The sequence below is a fragment of the Nerophis ophidion genome, linkage group LG03 (genome assembly GCF_033978795.1).
Source record: "Nerophis ophidion isolate RoL-2023_Sa linkage group LG03, RoL_Noph_v1.0, whole genome shotgun sequence".
NCBI classification, from domain to species: domain Eukaryota; kingdom Metazoa; phylum Chordata; class Actinopteri; order Syngnathiformes; family Syngnathidae; genus Nerophis; species Nerophis ophidion.
The window spans coordinates 19805251-19823741 of record NC_084613.1 but is presented as its reverse complement, the minus strand read 5'-3'; the positions used below and the strand labels follow the sequence as shown (position 1 = coordinate 19823741).

Genomic DNA, 18491 nt, shown 5'->3' with positions numbered 1-18491 from the left:
AAACTAAATCCAGTCAGGCCACAGTATTTCATGGGAGACACAACACAATACAACCAACATGGCCGCTTCTTTAACAAGCTGTGTAAAAGAGGACAAGTGATGGTGACGGCACACAAAGGAGGAGGAGGAAGAAAAGGAGGGTCAGGTCCAATCGGTCAGTTCGTTCTCAGGGAAACTTCTCAGAAAATCCCAGCGTGACTTCACACGGCCCTTAACACACACTTTTACTGGCCAAACTGTTCTTGTTGACACCAACTTCTGTGTCCCCTTCCTAAAAGAAATCTTTCTAAACATCCTCTCGTTACTTGTCATAACCAATCTCTGACAAATTGATAAAAAAGCTTCCTATTCATGTTACGTAACAGTCACGTGAGTTGTCTCCGCGCCTGCTCAGCAACAGCTGGCAGAGGTAAGCGGACCAGGCAGGAACGCTGCGGGATTAAAGACTAAATTGGCCCTCAGGTAAATGGAAGTGTTTTCCAGCTCATGGCGGCAGCAGTCGGCAGCTGGAACGCAGAGTTTGTCTGCCGGGAAGCTTGTTTGCTTCGCTCTAAGCTGCTTTGCCCAAAAAAGACGCAGGACAGTGCTGCTGATACTGGACGTCTATTACCTCCACCAAGGAAGTCCTACTCATTTGCTTGTGGGGAAACTTCCTGGCTGTCATATGGAGTAGTGGTCCCCCAACCACCGGTCCGGGTAACCGGTGCCTGTCCGTGACGCATTTGCTACACTGAAATCTAAGTCCATCCATCCATCCATCATCTTCCACTTATCCGAGGTCGGGTCGCGGGGGCAGCAGCCTAAGCAGGGAAGCCCAGAGTTCCCTCTCCCCAGCCACTTCGTCGAGCTCTTCCCGGGGGATCCCGAGGCGTTCCCAGGCCAGCCGGGAGACATAGTCTTCCCAACGTGTCCTGGATCTTCCCTGTGGCCTCCTACCGTTTGGACGTGCCCTAAACACCTCCCTAGGGAGGCGTTCGGGTGGCATCCTGACCAGATGCCCGAGCCACCTCATCTGGCAGCGGCTTTACTTTGAGTTTCTCCCGGATGGCAGAGCTTCTCACCCTATCTCTAAGGGAGAGCCCCGCCACACGGCGGAGGAAACTCATTTCGGCCGCTTGTACCCGTGATCTTGTCCTTTCGGTCATGACCCAAAGCTCATGACCATAGGTGAGGATGGGAACGTAGATCGACTGGTAAATTGAGAGCTTTGCCTTCCGGCTCAGCTCCTTCTTCACCATAACGGATCGATACAACGTCCGCATTACTGAAGACGCCGCACCGATCCACTCTTCCCCTACACGTGAACAATCTAAGTAAGATTTAATATCTCTAATTCGGGTGATAAGATACTTCTTCTCACTGAGCAGATTTTATGTCAGAGTGTTTTAACTTGTTTTAAGGGTTTTGATCCGAAAATATCTAAATAAAGATCTAAATATCTAATAAAACAAAATATTTACCAAACATATTTTTCGGGCTATAAGGCGCACTTAAAATCCTATCATTTTCTCAAAAACTGACAGTGCGCCTTATAACCCGGTGCGCCTAATGTACGGAATAATTTTGGTTGTGCTTACCGACCTCAACGCTGTTTTATTTGGTACATGGTGAAATGATTAGTGTGACCAGTAGATGGCAGTCAGACATAAGAGATATGTGTGGACGGTAATATGATGGCAGTCACACACAAAATGATTTTATTTTTTTGCAGAACTTTGTCGTCGAACACTTGCTCCGTCACACACGGCTGCGCAAACAAACCCCCACTCTGCTTTGTGTTTCCTGGAGCTGCTGTTCTTACGATAAACGTAATGACCCGTAAAGCACCCAATATTTACCTTAGGAAACCACTGGAATGACTTTGATAGTTCAGGACTATTTTGTCAGGGTTTTAAAAGATCGTATGTCTATACGCCTAGAAAGAACAGCCAGTGACCGGAAAAGCCGGTGCAAGAACTGCCCTCCAAGAAAAGTTCTTGTTTGTGTTGAACAAAAGAAAAGAGAGGACATGCGCTCATGGTCAGGGTTGTGTTCTCTTTCTGCACATGCGCTGCCAACCTGGGCTGCCGGTGACCCCGACATGAAGGAGCCATTAGAGGAACCGCAGGGTTTCTCACGCTCACCTCCACTGACAATAAGGCTGGCAGCGATTACCGCTGCACCTCATTAAAGCATTATCTTCACACTCCTTCAACTGCGCACAGAAACTCAACCTGCCGCACAAAATCTGCCAGGAGATTTTCTTTTACTTTCATGTCAGGCGACCAACCGCAGTGTTCGATTCCAGAAAAACGACGTGAACACAAGTCACGTTAGGAGTGACGTTTAGTGTGCACACGCAGTGTAAGGCGCACATCAACTCCACAGAGTAAACACATACATTATGGCAAAAAAGTATTTAGTCAGCCACTGATTGTGCAAGTTCTCCCACTTAAAATGATGACAGAGGTCTGTAATTTTCATCATAGGTACACTTCAACTGTGAGAGACAGAATGTGAAAAAAAAATCCAGGAATTCACATTGTAGGAATTTCAAATAATTTATTTGTAAATTACGGTAGAAAATAAGTATAAGGTCACTTCAAGCAAGGAAGATCTCTGGCTCTCACAGACCTGTAACTTCTTCTTTAAGAAGCCCTTCTGTCCTCCACTCGTTACCTGTATTAATGGCACTTGTTTGAACTTGTTATCTGTATGAAAGACACCTGTCCACAGCCTCAAACAGTCAGACTCCAAACTCCACTATGGCCAAGACCAAAGAGCTGTCGAAGGACACCAGGAAAAGAATTGTAGACCTGCACCAGACTGGGAAGAGTGAATCTACAACAGGCAAGCAGCTTGGTGTGAAAAAATCAACTGTGGGAGCAATTATCAGAAAATGGAAGACATACAAGACCACTGATAATCTCCCTGGATCTGGGACTTCACGCAAGATCTCATCCCATGGGGTCAAAATGAACATGAGAAAGGTGAGCAAAAATCCCAGAACCACACGGGGGGACCTGGTGAATGACCTGCAGAGAGCTGGGACCAAAGTAAACAAGGTTACCATCAGTAACACACCACGCCGACAGGGAATCAAATCCTGCAGTGCCAGACGTGTCCCCCTGCTTAAGCTAGTGCATGTCCAGGCCCGTCTGAAGTTTTCCAGAGAGCACATGGATGATACAGCAGAGGATTAGGAGAAAGTCATGTGGTCAGATGAAACCAAAATAGAAGTTTTTGGTATAAACTCAACTGGTCGTGTTTGGAGGAAGAAGAATATTGAGTTGCATCCCAAGAACACCACACCTACTGTGAAGCATGGGGGTGGAAACATCATACTTTGGGGATGTTTTTTCTGCTAAGGGGACAGGACGATTGATCCATTTTAAGGAAAGAATGAATGGGGCCATGTATTGTGAGATTTTGAGCCAAAACATCCTTCCATCAGTGACAGCTTTGAATGGTTGACCAAATACTTATTTTCCACCATAATTTACAAATAAATTCTTTAAAATTCATACAATGTGAATGCCTGGATTTTATTCCACATTCTGTCCTTCACAGTGGAAGTGTACCTATGATGAAAATTACAGACCTCTGTCATCATTTTAAGTGGGAGAACTTGCACAATCAGTCGCTGACTAAATACTTCGTCTTGTTTGTTGTCATTCTAGAAGTGACCATTCTTTAGTGAACAATTCTTATTTTTTTGCGGCCGGCCTTTACACGTTACAATACGCTTGGTCTGCTAGAGCAGTGGTTCTCAAATGGGGTACTTGAAGGTATGCCAAGGGGTACGTGAGATTTTTCAAATACATTCTAAAAATAACAACAATTCAAAAATCCTTTATAAATATATATATTATAAAGGAGTCAAGCGTTGCGGCTTCGTAGCTCACCAAAGTCTCACTAAAACATTTTGGTAGATTTTTGAGCGCCATGTGTAATGTTCTATATTTTCAATGGAAAATTTAAAATGCTGGTGTTGTTTATCTGAGACATATTAAAGGAGTCATATTATTTTTTTTTTTTTCTAAATTGAAAACACTTCCTTGTGGTCTACAAATCATGTAATAGTATGAATTGATTTACGTGGACCCCGACTTAAACAAGTTGAAAAACTTATGCGGGTGTTACCATTTAGTGGTCAATTTTACGGAATACGTACTGAACTGTGCAATCTAAAAATAAAAGTTTCAATTAATCAGTCAATCAATGGTGGTTCTTTGGTTAAAATGTTGCATGGATTATGTTTTACAGATGTTCTTCAAGCGGCTTTCTGACAGTCGCTTCAGGATGCGCCGTTTTGTGGGCTCACCTTCAGCAGCGTCTTTCGCCCCGTCGTCTTTGTTGTAGCGGTGTAGCGTGCAAGGACGGGAGTGGACGACGTGTCAAAAGATGGAGCTAACTGTTTTAATGACATTCAGACTTTACTTCAGTCAATAACGGAGCAGCATCTCCTCATCTGGAAACAACCACACCAGAAATGTGTCCCGTGAAAAACTGTCCGACCGGAACTCTCATAACTAAAGTTCCTTGGGTAAATAATATAAACGCATTGCACCGGTATGTTTTAGCGCATTCATGGCGAATTTACTGACAGATATAAGTAAGAACTTTACACTACTTTGTAGTAGAAATGGCAACAGCGGAGTATGAATGTCCCATAACAAGAAGATAGAGAAAAAGAAGAAGCTTATCGACTACGGAGTCACCACCGACTACGAAGGTGGACGCGCGCAATTTTTCAGGAGTTGTATAGATCTCAAATACACATCAGCAAGTACCAGAAGGTAAGAAAAGTTGCTCTTGCATAATGTTACGAAACAAAACGCCAGATAATATGTCTTACCTTGTACACGCAACATAATAATACTCGTATATTTAATGCACCGACAATCCTTCAAGCGTTGCGGCTTCGTAGCTCACCAAAGTCTCACTAAAACATTTTGGTAGATTTTTGAGCGCTATGTGTAATGTTCTATATTTTCAATGGAAAATTTAAAATGCTGGTGTTGTTTACCTGAGACATATTGCCATCATGGTGGAGCCTACACATATCCCTTATGTTTGACTGCCATCTACTGGTCACACCTATCATTACACCATGTACCAAATAAAATAGCTTTGACGTGGGTAAGCTCAACCAAACATATTCCTTACATTAGGCGCACCGGGTTATAAAGCACACTGTAAAGTTTTAAGAAAAAAAAAAGGATTTTAAGTGCACCTTATAGTCCGGTGAATACGGTAAATTAAATATTTATTTGTTGAAAGATGGCAATTAAAGCCTACTGCGCTGCTGCACTTTGATGTTGGTCGTTGTGGCGGTGCTTGATGAATGCTTGGGCCTACTGTGCTTTAATTTAGCTCATTATGGTTGTGGTAGCCATTTGTTGTCTATATTTATCTAGTACTGCATGTATTATTAAGTGAAAGTAATTGTTTTATTTTTTGAATTGCCATGAAAATGTATTTTGATACGTTTCAAGTTAATTTATTTATTTAGAAACAGTCAGTTACATTCTGTGTAAGTTACAGCACCTGTAATGAGAGGTCAGTGAAATTGATTCGACAAATGTTGAGATGAAAACAGTTTTTGACCACTTCTAACATAACCCTTGAGTCTTAGTTTTTTGTTTAAAGCTTTGTATGCAGTTAAAAGTAGTTCTCGTTCACCTTGGATCTACTGTTGGATGTACATGAAAAGAAAACCTTTTCGCAAATAAATACATTTTTTGGAGAAACTTAAGTTGGACTCGGAAGTGCATTTGAAAGTGCACCACCTGCCCTGGCTCAGCCCATGGCCTTTGGTTTAGAACCTGGGAAATCTTGGAAAGGTCGATACAAAACCAAATCAGATATTTTTTCCCTAAAGTGACACAGATCTGATTTTTTTGTGGACTGTCAAAACACTATGAAGTGCTTCAAATGTGATCTTTTGCATCAAATTCAGGCCACATCAGGAGGTCGTCCTGAATTTGATTGGAATCTGATCTTTTCAAACGTGACTTTAGTCTAAACATAATGTGACCCGAATGTGATTTTTTTGTATGCTTTTAGCGAGCTACGCAATTCCCATGTGCTGGAAAGACGCAGTTGCCAGCGGAAATGGATACTTCTGTCAGAGTTAGTTGATGTTGAACCCCAAGATGCAGAGAAGGAGGCAGGCATTGAGCAAGAAAACATTATTTAATTAAAACTAAACAAGAACAAACAAAAAGCACGCACGTGGGCGGAATAACAAACTAAGGGAGCTAGCACTGGGAGCTAGAAAACAAAAAGGAACTTTAGCATGGAAGCTAGTGGGTAGCAAACAGAACAACTGAAAACAGCTAATGGCTAACAAAAACAGCTAACCGCTACGACGACCAGGACAAAATATAGCACGACAGGTGGTAGCTGTAACGATGCCTGACAAGACAGGTAGCAAAGACACGAGAACAACATGTGGCAACGACAAGACAATACAATGATCCAGCACTGACTGAAGGAACAAAGCAGGTAAAATAGGAGCTGGCCGATTGACATCAGGTGTGACCAGATGCCAATCAGCCGCAGCTGAGTGAAAACAGGAAACAGGGAGACAAACAGGAAGCTGAACCAAAATAAGAGCACTAGAAAGGAACTAAGGACAGGAAATACCAAACACACAGAGGAGAAACTAAAACACAAACAAACGGTCAGTGGCAACTCTGACAATTTCATCACAACATCTGGCTTCGGTTTTTATTTAAAACGACCAAATTTTAGTTGTATTACTTGCCAATAGTACGCAAATACTAGGTTATATGTAACATATGAATATACGTTTTGATTCCGATGAAATGGCGATTATTGAAGGACCGGAAGTGACGCTGTGGCGCATTTGCTTAATTGTGAGTTCAAAAATAAAGCTCCCGTAGATCCACGCTGATGTCCATGTTGCCTCTACTTAACGGTCATAAAAAGATTACGACCCTACCAAATATATTACACTATATGCATTTGTTCATACTTTATATAACTTTCATTTTACTAATTTTAATGGTGTTGCGACTTTTGTTTTATTTTGTAGTAGTAGTAGTAGCGACTTCCTTCTAGTCAACTTCCATTGTTTTCACATTATCGAGGTGCGCATGCAAGTGACGTCGAGGCCGCATTGGCGCCACATTGAGGCCAATGAGCGTTTACATTGAAGTCTGATAAAAATCCCATTTTAATTGCTGTCAGATGGAAAAAAAATCACATCTAAAAAAACGGTTTAATTTGGGACACTTTGGCCTGCAGCGTAAACGCAGTCTTTGTCCCTATTCGGGTAGTACGGTATAACGGTACTAATCTATTAAAAGAGGTATCATATTGCCTTTGAAAAATACAGGTACTCTCTTTTTTTTTTTTACGTGGACTTGATGGCGCGCTGTGGTGACATTGTGTCTAGAATTGTGACAAGAAAAAGAGGTGACAAAGGAGAGTTAGTTTGGAGCTCTACAGAAATTAGTTGGCTTTCAATGTTTTTCTTCCAATTTTGCAAATGCCTCACGGCCTATCATGCAAATTCCAGGATTACGCATGTTGATAGTTCAGTAAAACCAAAATATGCCTTAATGCCAGTGGTGTGAATCTTTGAGCACCTTTTGATTCGATTCCATTCTGATTCTTGGGGTGATGATTCAATTCAGAATCGATTCTTGACTCTACACAGTTCTCAATTCAATGCATTTTTCATATGATGATTATAATGACTGCGATGTGATGGCGACTTGTCAAGGGTGTATCCCGCCTTCCGCGCGATTGCAGCTGAGATCGGCTCCAGCACCCCCCGCGACGCCGAAAGGGATAAGCAGTAGAAAATGGATGGATAATTATAATGAAACTTTTTAAAAAAGGGTTACAGGTTAGAAAAGCTCCTTCTGATTCCATGGAGATGGATGGCCTAAAATCGTCTTTATAAAAAAAAAATGTTTCTAATTGACTTTTGAAATTTATAAACAGATTTAGAATCGGGATGAAGAAAAGAACGCGACTCAGATGTGAATCGTTTTTTTTTTTGTGCACCCTTAATAGACGTGTTGTATATGAAAGGTGTTCTTAAATGACTTCTGTTGTGTTCCGGATCTATATTAGATTACAATTATATTAAATTAACATGACCTTCTAACAAAACAGTTGAGGAAACATTAAAACGGCAAAAAACTCAAAAACAATTTTAGCCAGCTTTATTGCTTAGTGAAAACAAGGATTTTATAATGAAACAACAAACGTTATCACATCTTTAGTGTACAGTTACAACAATGGTTGGCTAACATCTTGGCTTTTAGTAATCCCCGAACAAACTCTCTTGTGCAGACATTTATTATAACGTGCTTTTGTTTTTTGTTTGTCACAACCTCAACATTTGGTTTACCGCGCAGAACTTTGACACAAACTTGACCATACTTGATCGTATATTTGAAAATATCGTTTTAGATAAAAGGTGTGGCACAAATGACATTGTATTCCACCTCCAAGACTTTATCAGCTAGTGTTGTGTTTATAAAACAGCCCGTGTTGTGTTCATGGTTCCTTGCGGGGACGGAACAATGGCAATGTGTCGTAACTTTTACCTGGAGGGCGAGAGTTTATTGCTGCTCGGCGGTGAACCTCAGCTTGGTGCCCGGCCGGTGACCCTCTGGCTCAGGGTGGATGCTTCTGAACGTCAAGTTGATGCGCGGGCCTCGGTCATGGTACTCTTTCGCCACCTGATGCTGAGACATTTCCCAAATAGTTATGGCACTCCATTATTACCTGCGGTCTCTCTAATTCTTGTTGGACAAACACCCTGTGCCTCAGGATTGCCAGGGGACGGTTGCGGTCATTTTCAGCTAGTTTAGTTGTGCTAGTGGCTGGGTTTTAATGGTTTACCGGAATGTCAAAATCTTTGAGTTCCTAGTCAGAGGTTTTACCTGGAAGTTACACACCTCAAGGTCGATCTTTCTACTTGGAAAGTCGAAAAGTCCTCATCATACCCGAGTTGCCTTTCAAAGACGGCTGCTGCGAATGTAAACAATAATAATCCATCCATCCATCCATCATCTTCCGCTTATCCGAGGTCGGGTCGCGGGGGCAGCAGCCTAAGCAGGGAAGCCCAGACTTCCCTATCTCCAGCCACTTCGTCTAGCTCTTCCCGGGGGATCCCGAGGCGTTCCCAGGCCAGCCGGGAGACATAGTCTTTCCAACGTGTCCTGGGTCTTCCCCGTGGCCTCCTACCGGTTGGACGTGCCCTAAACACATCCCTAGGGAGGCGTTCGGGTGGCATCCTGACCAGATGCCCGAACCACCTCATCTGGCTCCTCTCGATGTGGAGGAGCAGCGGCTTTACGTTGAGCTCCTGTAATATCCGTTATTACTTCCGACTAGTTTTTGCCACACAATGATTAGTGTTCACATTTGAATCAAACCATTTTTAAGAGTTTAAAAAAATATTGTTTGTTAGTAAAATTAATTTTTTCAAATAACATTTAAAAAATTAGCTGAATATAGAAACTGTGCATTTCAGTTGTGATATTTCTTATTACATTTGGGTCTCTGTTGCAATGCAGTTCCACTTTCAATACATCAGATGGTAGTACTCTAAAGGCAATCAATGGTATGTTGTTTAACTTGGAACTAGCTTGTTCTATGTTACGCCCTATAAATAGTTTATACAGTAAGTAATAGGCTTATTACTCACCAGCAGTTTGATCGTTATATTCATTTTTGGACGTTTTGAAATTGCCATTTAAAATCACTAATGCTAACAACTCTATGGCAAATTCAATGTAAATTGACATCAAGCTAGTGCATTTTGAAAGACTGGGGCCTTACTTTCTGTTGGAGCGTTTTCTACCAAGCGTACTTGCTTTGCTGGTATTGAAAATTGCAACACTGTTTAGAGGGATTTTTGCTAAGTGCTGCTTGAATGATTGTTTGTGTGAGCCGCTGTTTAGTCTGCAACCGGACGTGACATTATGTGCAACTGACGTATACACAATACAAAATTATTTATACATGTACACATATATAGTGGGGCAAAAAAGTATTTAGTCAGCCACCGATTGTGCAAGTACTCCCATTTAAAATGAGGTCTGTAATTTTCATCATAGGTACACTTCAACTGTGAGAGACAGAATGTGAAAAAAAAATCCAGGAATTTACATTGTAGGAATTTTGAAGACGAGTTGAGTTTACACCAAAAAGTTGTATTTTGGTTTCATCTGACCACATGACATTCTCCCAATCCTCTGCTAGTTGGTATAAACTCGACTAGTCGTGTTTGGAGGAAGAAGAATACTGCGTTGTATCCCAAGAACACCACACCGACTGTGAAGCATGGTGGTGGAAACATCATGCTTTGGGGCTGTTTTTCTGCTAAGGGGACAGGACGATTGATCCGTGTTAAGGAAAGAATGAATGGGGCCATGTATCGTGAGATTTTGAGCCAAAACCTCCTTCCATCAGTAAGAGCTTTGAATGGCTGACCAAATACTTATTTTCCACCATTATTTAAAAATAAATTCTTTAAAATTCCTACAATGTGAATTTCTGGATTTTTTTTTCCACATTCTGTCTCTCACAGTTGAAGTGTACCTATGATAAAAATTACAGACCTCTGTCATCATTTTAAGTGGGAGAACTTGCACAATCGCTGGCTGACTAAATACTTTTTTGCCATAATGTATATGTACATTCATTCACACATAGGTACATATGCTCGCACATAAATACAGTACATCCACACACACACATTCACTCTACAAATATACATAAACACATATTGTACATACTGTCCATAAGCACATATGCATACACACTGTACACTCATGCATATAATCAGGTGTCAACAAACATATATTAAAGTTGTCCCCCCAGGGGAAGCTGGGTCAAACAAGGCACACTCCTAAAGCTTAACCTATTTGTACTATAACAATCTACAAGGTTAATACACTCCGCTTTTCTTTCTTCCCCTCCACTTATCTGCTTTGTTTGGTAATTAAAGTTTTCATTATATGTAAGTATTGTTGCATTTGAGACAATTGTATTGTTGATAATAATAGAGGTCATTATTGTAATTATAAGTATTCATTATCAATAGTGCTATTTCTATTGATATTTCAATTGTTCCATTTTTAGTGCAATAATGTTCATTTTCATGTCTGTTATTACTACCTACTTCACTAACTACTTCTTTGCTATAATTTTTCATATCATATTTGCTGATGTTCTGTTGTTGTCTCTCTGTTTTATATTAATATATGTATATGTACATAAATATTTTATGTATTTATGGTGAGTGCTATGGACAGTTTAACAATAACCTCAAATACTTAAACCAGTTGTTCCAATTTATTACATATAATCCTGAAAACAATACCAATAGTACACAACAACTAAGCAAAAGTAAGAACTATCTGTTACTCACTGAAGTAATGTTTGCTCTCAAAGTCATCCTGTGTCCAGGGACTTATTCCCCTAAGTTTGTACACATTATCAAACAGCAAAAAAAAAATGTTTAAGAAAACTAAAACATCGACATTCCCACTTTAGTATCGATGAAATACCTATTAGGGGTGTCAAAAAAAATAGATTTTTGAATGAATCGTGATTCTTACTTGTAACAATACCTAATAGAATAATAAAAAAAATAAAAAAAATGTTTTATACTATATATATATATATATATATATATACACACATATATATATATATATATATATATATATATATATATATACATATATATATATATATATACATATATATATATATATATATATATGTATATATATATATATATATATATACACACATATATATTTATATATAATTAAATCAAATTGTGGGGTACCCAAAGATTCACAGCCCTAATCTGTCTACTGTAACGCCCTTCCATCTCCCCTGCTTAAAGTTTATTAAGCACTTATATCTCGGGGTTCTTTAAAGCTAGCTTAGCGGTTCGCTTTGCTATTGGCATGCATCCTTCCTGGCTTGCTCTCAGTATGTAACAGGTTTAGTTTTGTCCTCCAGTGATAATACTGATTGATATTGACATTGAAGATAAGAAATGCGGTATATTTGCCACAATGAAGGTGAATATTAGTAGCTTGGGGAAGCGGCTCCACACTGTGTATGGAGACACGTAATTAGCTGCTAGGGACTTGGGACTGAAATAAATACATTGTTGTGGGTCTGGGTTCTTACGGGTTAAGATGTGTATCCCTACACTTTAATCAACATCAAGTGTGTGTCAAAATGAGGAGAGAGCTGAAACAAATGTAGTACAGTCAGGCTGAGTTAAATAATGAGCGGGGACTAGTAAACGTCAGCGTGTGTTGCAGGTGTCTTTGTGAGGTGGGATTCATGGGCCGCGTGACCCCTCCCCCTCTCGGCAAGACCCTAAAAGCAGAGATGAAACTTTTGTTGCGACGCCGTGGGAGGCGCGCCATAAAACACCTGTGACCTTCTCCTTTTCTCTCGTTTCGAATCCCTCAAAGTGCAACCCTCTGTTTCCCCCTCGCTCGTTTTAATATTAAAGACAAGCAGTCGTGTAAATCCTCTCCGCTCAGACAGCGTGGCGGCCATTGTTGCGTGTGTGTGCGAGAATCAGGCCGCAAAAACAAACTCTTACATCACTTTTGACAGATTTTTCAACATGTTCAGGATTGTTTGCGTTGGCGGAGGTCTGAGCGCGACTGAGTCAGGAAGTATGGTGAATCAGTGTGACAGGTGGAGCCTACCTGCCAATCGTCCTGTGTGGCTCCGTCCATTATGAGCAGCGTGCCGTGATCCAGAGGAACCCTGATCTGCTCCACGTACGTGTAGTCGCCGTTCTCCTCCTGTCACGTCACAAATAGGATGCATCCCACACACATAGATAGAATCATCATCATGTGATGATAAGGATTATTCACAAAGTAGATTACTTAGAACACACTAACATATTATTGATTAATTCTGGTCTATTGAAACTTCAGGAACTAGTAAAGCTACAGACATTGTGTGCCTTATTTAAGGGTAAAAGTAAAACATTATCAGCAAATTTACAAAAAATATTTGTCATCACTTCTGAGAATACAAAGCATAGAAGAAAAGGTCATTTCAAACAGCAATATTCAAGGACAACTTTAAAACAAATGTGTACATCAGTGGTGGGGGTAAAACTGTGGAATTCTGTTTACAATGAGATAAAAGACTGTAAAAATATATTCCAATTGAAAAAAATATATAAAAGATAGAACAATAAGATCATATGGACAGCCATAGGTGTTTACATTTTGCTTTTTATTCATTATTTTACTTATTTTTTTGTCTGGTTTTGTATTTGCTTTGTATCATTCCGTGAGGTGTATATTATTATTAATATTATTTTCTCTATTTGGTTTAAGCTTTATAAAGTTTTGCACTTGTGTTTTTCTTGTGTTTTATGATTGTTTCATTACATTTGGATGTGTTTGTTGGTTTAAATGATATCCATGAAGTAAGACTATGTATTATTTCAAAGGGGGCAGGAAACTATACGATTTTTCTTCATCCTGCTCCTTCTCAGGCATTGTTGTGTGAATTTAAAATTGTATAATTGAGGTATAATTGTCTATCGATCGAAAATGCACATCAATGAAGGAGATAAATAAAAATGAACGAAAAAAATTAATGAATGTTATCGCACAAGCTATCAATTATGCAAGATGAACTGACACTTGTGCTTCTTATGCCTTCAAACAAAAACAATACACGGCGACAAACAACTGTTAATGAGATTAAAGTAGGTGTCATGTTTAAGTCACGTTACATAACTTAAAGGTAAACAAAGGGAGTTGGCCAATTTGGGCTATTGTGAAACAAAGACCAGAGGGGTAATGAATTAAACGCACATACGAACAAAAACCTGGCTTATTGTCCTTTTTCACGGCAAAGTTGAGATGTATCAAGAGTGAACTGAATGTAGCGGTGGATATCTTGGCAACAGACAGAGGGTGGTTGTTTTGATTGTCCCAATGTAAAAAGATTGAGGCAAGAACAAAAAAAAAAATCACTTTTTTGCAAATACCTAATGCTTCATATTCATGAGGACATCTATTAGGGCTGTGAATCTTTGGGCACCACGTGATTCGATTGGATTAAAATCTTTGGGGGTAACGATTTGATTCAGAATCAATTCTCGTTCAAACCAGTTTTAAATTCAAAATCAATACTTTTTTAATAACTCTGGGTGCCAGTTCTGTGACTAGCTACATTCCTCCATAACATAGACAAACAGCTATGATACATTTTTGTATTACTTAAAAGAAAAATAATTTTGTTAAATAAAATTCTCACCAAACATTTAATAAAGTCAAATACAAATAAAGCACAAGAAGTATCCCACTGTTCTCCCACCATGTACAGCAGATATGATCACTACATTAACAATATGATTTGCCTGAGTGCCTGGACAGAATAGCACAATAAGAAGGTCCTGGGTTCAATCCCGGGATCGGTATCTTTCTGTGTGGAGTTTGCATGTTCTCCCCGTGACTGTGTGGGTTCTCTCCAGGTACTCCGGCTTCCTCCCACCTCCAAAGACATGCACTTGGGGATAGGCTGATTGACAACAGTAAATTGGCTCTAGTGTGTGAATGTGAGTGTTGTCTATCTGTGTTGGCCCTGCGACGAGGTCCAGGGTGCACCGAATGCAGCTGGGATAGGCTCCAGCACCCCCGCGAGCCCAAGTGGTACAAGCGGTAGAAAATGGATGACTATACATATACATACATACATACATATATATGTATACGTATATACATACACACTGTATAAACATACATATATATATAATGGATATTGAATTAATATAATTGGGTATTAAGAGGGGCAGTGGTTAGTGCTCATGCCTCACAATAAGAAGGTCCTGGTTTCAAATCTTGGGCTTGTAGTCTTTCCATGTGGACTTTGCATGTTCTCCCTGTGACTTAAATTTTGTATTCAATTAGAAATATCAAGCAGCATATAAGAGTGTTTAGCATTTTTCCCATCATGCATTGCAGGGGATTTAAATGGATGTAATCGTGCTTGAACATTTTGTACAATATCTACAATGTTCAGTGAGCAGGTTGTGTTATATGTGACCATGTGAGTGTTGACTTTTTTTGTTAGTTTATTTTTGCCATGAGTGGGAAAGTTTGTTAGGATTGGGTCATATAATACCTCCCTGCTTGGCACTCAGCATTAAGAGTTGGAATTGGGGGTTAAATCACCATAAATGATTCCCGGGTGCGGCACCGCTGCTGCTCACTGCTCCCCTCACCTCCCAGGAGGTGATCAAGGGTGATGGGTGAAATGCAGAGAATAATTTCGCCACATCTACTATGTGTGTGACAATCATTGGTACTTTAACTTTAAATCAATACACAAATGCTATACTGTAAGCACTTCACAGTGCAAATCATGGTCAGTAACCTGTATTACTCATGTTGTTCACAAGATGGCCGAAAGGTTGCAGCAATTATACTGTCAGGTATTTAGAATTACCTAAGGTACCCTGCGGGCTAGATTTTGTTGTTAAACTCAAGATATTTCGCAGGCCAAAATAAACAGTGAGTCAGTTTGGACACTCCTTCGTTAGAATGTAGAGATGGTAAAAAATAATACTGTAGTGTTGTGGTTAAACAGCCTCAGAACCTTCTTTTCTACAACAAGAGTAACTTTGCAAAAGTTCACGTGGTCAAAGAAGAGTGCGAAAACACGTTAATAGACTTTGTGAGCGTTGAATCAAAAACGAGACTGACCGGAGGCGGCTGCTTGCGGAGGGAGAACACTCTGGTGTCGCCCAGACTCAGAGAGGCGATGGTGGGCTTGGCGCCCAGCGAGGCCTCGTCATCGCTGTGCCAGCCGATGCTGTCGTGGCCATCCCGATACAGGTTGCACAGCAGCGAGTTGAAGGGGTGGCTGCTGACCTTGGTGATTGCTTCACGAAGAGTTACCAGCAATGGATGCCACTGTGGGGGAAGGAGAGTGGATGAGAGACTTGTGTGCATCGTGGCGTGCACTGGGAAAACTCACAACTTTACCAAGTATATATATATATATATATATATATATATATATAAAATTATATGATGCAGTGGCCACATTGATACATTTTGTACATTAAAAATGCTTTAATCCGATGTAAATCGGTAACATATGCTAATCTATCCGATGAAAACATTTTACTTTCATGTTAGGTTAGTGAGGGTGATTTTGATATTTTGCATTTAGTAAACGGCTAAAAATGAGATGCGGAATACGATTGTGCAGAATCAAAATTATTGATTTTTTAAGTCTATTCATTTTGGAGAACTGGAATTTTAAACTGAATTGTCTCCGCCCCACAGGATGTGGAATTGGAATGACAGAGAAATTCACAATAGCTCAGTGACAGGAATACCGTATTTTCCGGACTATAAGGCGCACTTAAAATCCTTTTTTTCTTCTCAAAACTTGACAGTGCGCCTTATAACCCGGTCCGCCTAATGTACATAATAATTCTGGTTTTGCTTACAGACCTCGAAGCTATTTTATTTGGTACGCGATTGGTGGGATGTTAAGTGTGACCAGTAGATGGCAGTCACACATAAGAGATACATGTAGCTTGCAATATGACTCAAGTAAACGACACCAACATTTTATATGTGCCCTTGAAAATATAAAACTTTACACATGGCGCACAAAAATCGATCAAAATGTTTTAGTACGACTTTGGTAAGCTATGTAGCTGCACCGCTTGATGGACTGTACTGTGCTTCATCATACAAGCATTATTATGGTGTGTATATAAGGCAAGACATTATCAAGGGTTTTGTTTCGCAATATTATGCAAAAGCCACTTTTCTTACCTTCTGGTACCTGCTGATCTGTATTTGGGATCTGGACCCCAGGAAGAATAGTCTCCACTGCGGTGTAGACTAATGGGGATCTTTAATAAACTAAATAAATAAAACTAAATAAATCATGAAAAATTGTGACGTTCCGCCTTTGTAGTTCGTGTCAACCCCGCAGTCGATAAGCTTCTTCTTTTTCTCTTATCTTCTTGTTATTCATCCTCCGCTGTTGCAATTTGTAATAAAAAATAGTGTAAAGTTTTCCTTTATATCTGTCAGTAAAGTCGCCATGAAAGTGTTAAAACATACCGGTGTAGTGAGTTTACATTATTCACCCAAGGAACTTTAGCTATTAGAGAGTCCTGGTCAGACGGTTTTTCACAGGACACATATCTGGCGTTGTTTCCGGATGAGGAGATGCTGCTTCGTTATTGATTTAAGTGAAGTCGGAATGTCATTAAAACAGTTAGCTGCATCTATAGACACTTCTTCCACTCCCGTCTTTGCACGCTACATCGCTACAACAAAGATGACAGGGAGAAGACACTGCTGAAGGTGAGCAACGAAAATAAGACAGCCCACAAAACAGCGCATCCGGAAGCGACTGTCAGAAAGCGGCTAAAAGAAAATCTGTAAAACATAATCAATGCAAAATTTTGACCAAAGAACCACAACTACATTTTATGTAAACCACAAGAAAGTGTTTTCAATTTAGAAAATAAATAAATAAAATGAGTCCTTTAATGCGCCCTATAATTCAGTGCGCCCTATGGTCCGGAAAATACGGTAATTTGTCACATTCAACAGTTTTAGACTTTAATACTAGTACACAATTTAATTGTATTCTATTACTATTAACCTATGCTATTTATAACCTCCTCTACATCCTATTTTATGTATATGATTATGTACATATTATTACTATTGTAGTACTTATTAGACGAAAACTATGGTGGCCTGGAAGTGCAAAACAGTTTGACATTTTGTGGAACAACTTACAAATTCAGAAAATACAAAAACAAAAAAACAAACAATATATGAAATTATGAGTTGTTTCGGCTTTTGTTTTTGTTTTTTGAAATTCTAAAGTATATAGTTTTTTTGTTGATTTATTTTTTGAAATCGTATGTTGTTTTGTGAAATGAATTACATTTTTATAGCGCTTTTCTCTCGTGACTCAACGTGCTTTACATAGTGAAATCCATTATCTAAGTTACATTTTTAAAACAGTGTGGGTGGCACTGGGAGCAAGTGGGTGAAGTGCCTTACCCAAGGACACAACAGCTGTGACTAGGATGGCAGAAGCAGGGATCAAACCTAGAACCCTCAGGTTGCTGGCACGGTCGCTCTACCAACCGATCTACGGTCGGTTTTGGCTTTTGTAATATTAAAATTACCAAGTGTTTTGTTTGTTGTAAAATTGTAAAACTCTTGCGTCTTTTATTTATGTTTTTTTCCATAATTGTAAATTGTTTCGTGAAATGGTAAAGTATTTTGCACTTCCAGGACACCGTAGAAAACTAGGACGTCGGGCATTGTATTTTATGCCATTCATGTGTGCTGCTATGACAATAAAATTCCTGGAATCTTGAATTGCCCACCGTTATGAAATTATTGGATCAAGTGAAGCATCCCCGGAAATTTGGTATTTTTCCATCATATTACATAATT

At 39.7% G+C, this 18491-nt stretch overlaps 1 protein-coding gene across 2 annotated transcripts in view; it reads right to left on the bottom strand.

The window, feature by feature from the left end:
• Positions 1–8168: 8168 nt before the first annotated feature.
• alkbh3 (alkB homolog 3, alpha-ketoglutarate dependent dioxygenase) overlaps positions 8169–18491 on the bottom strand; it is a 32595-nt gene continuing 22272 nt past the window's right edge. For both annotated transcript variants that reach the window (XM_061894524.1, XM_061894525.1), the window contains exons 8-10: positions 15747–15956; positions 12720–12818; positions 8169–8711 (exon numbers count right to left, since the gene is read on the bottom strand). In XM_061894524.1, coding sequence (XP_061750508.1) covers positions 8586–8711; positions 12720–12818; positions 15747–15956 — 435 coding nt within the window. In that variant the 3' untranslated portion in view covers positions 8169–8585. The remainder of the gene's footprint in view (positions 8712–12719; positions 12819–15746; positions 15957–18491) is intronic.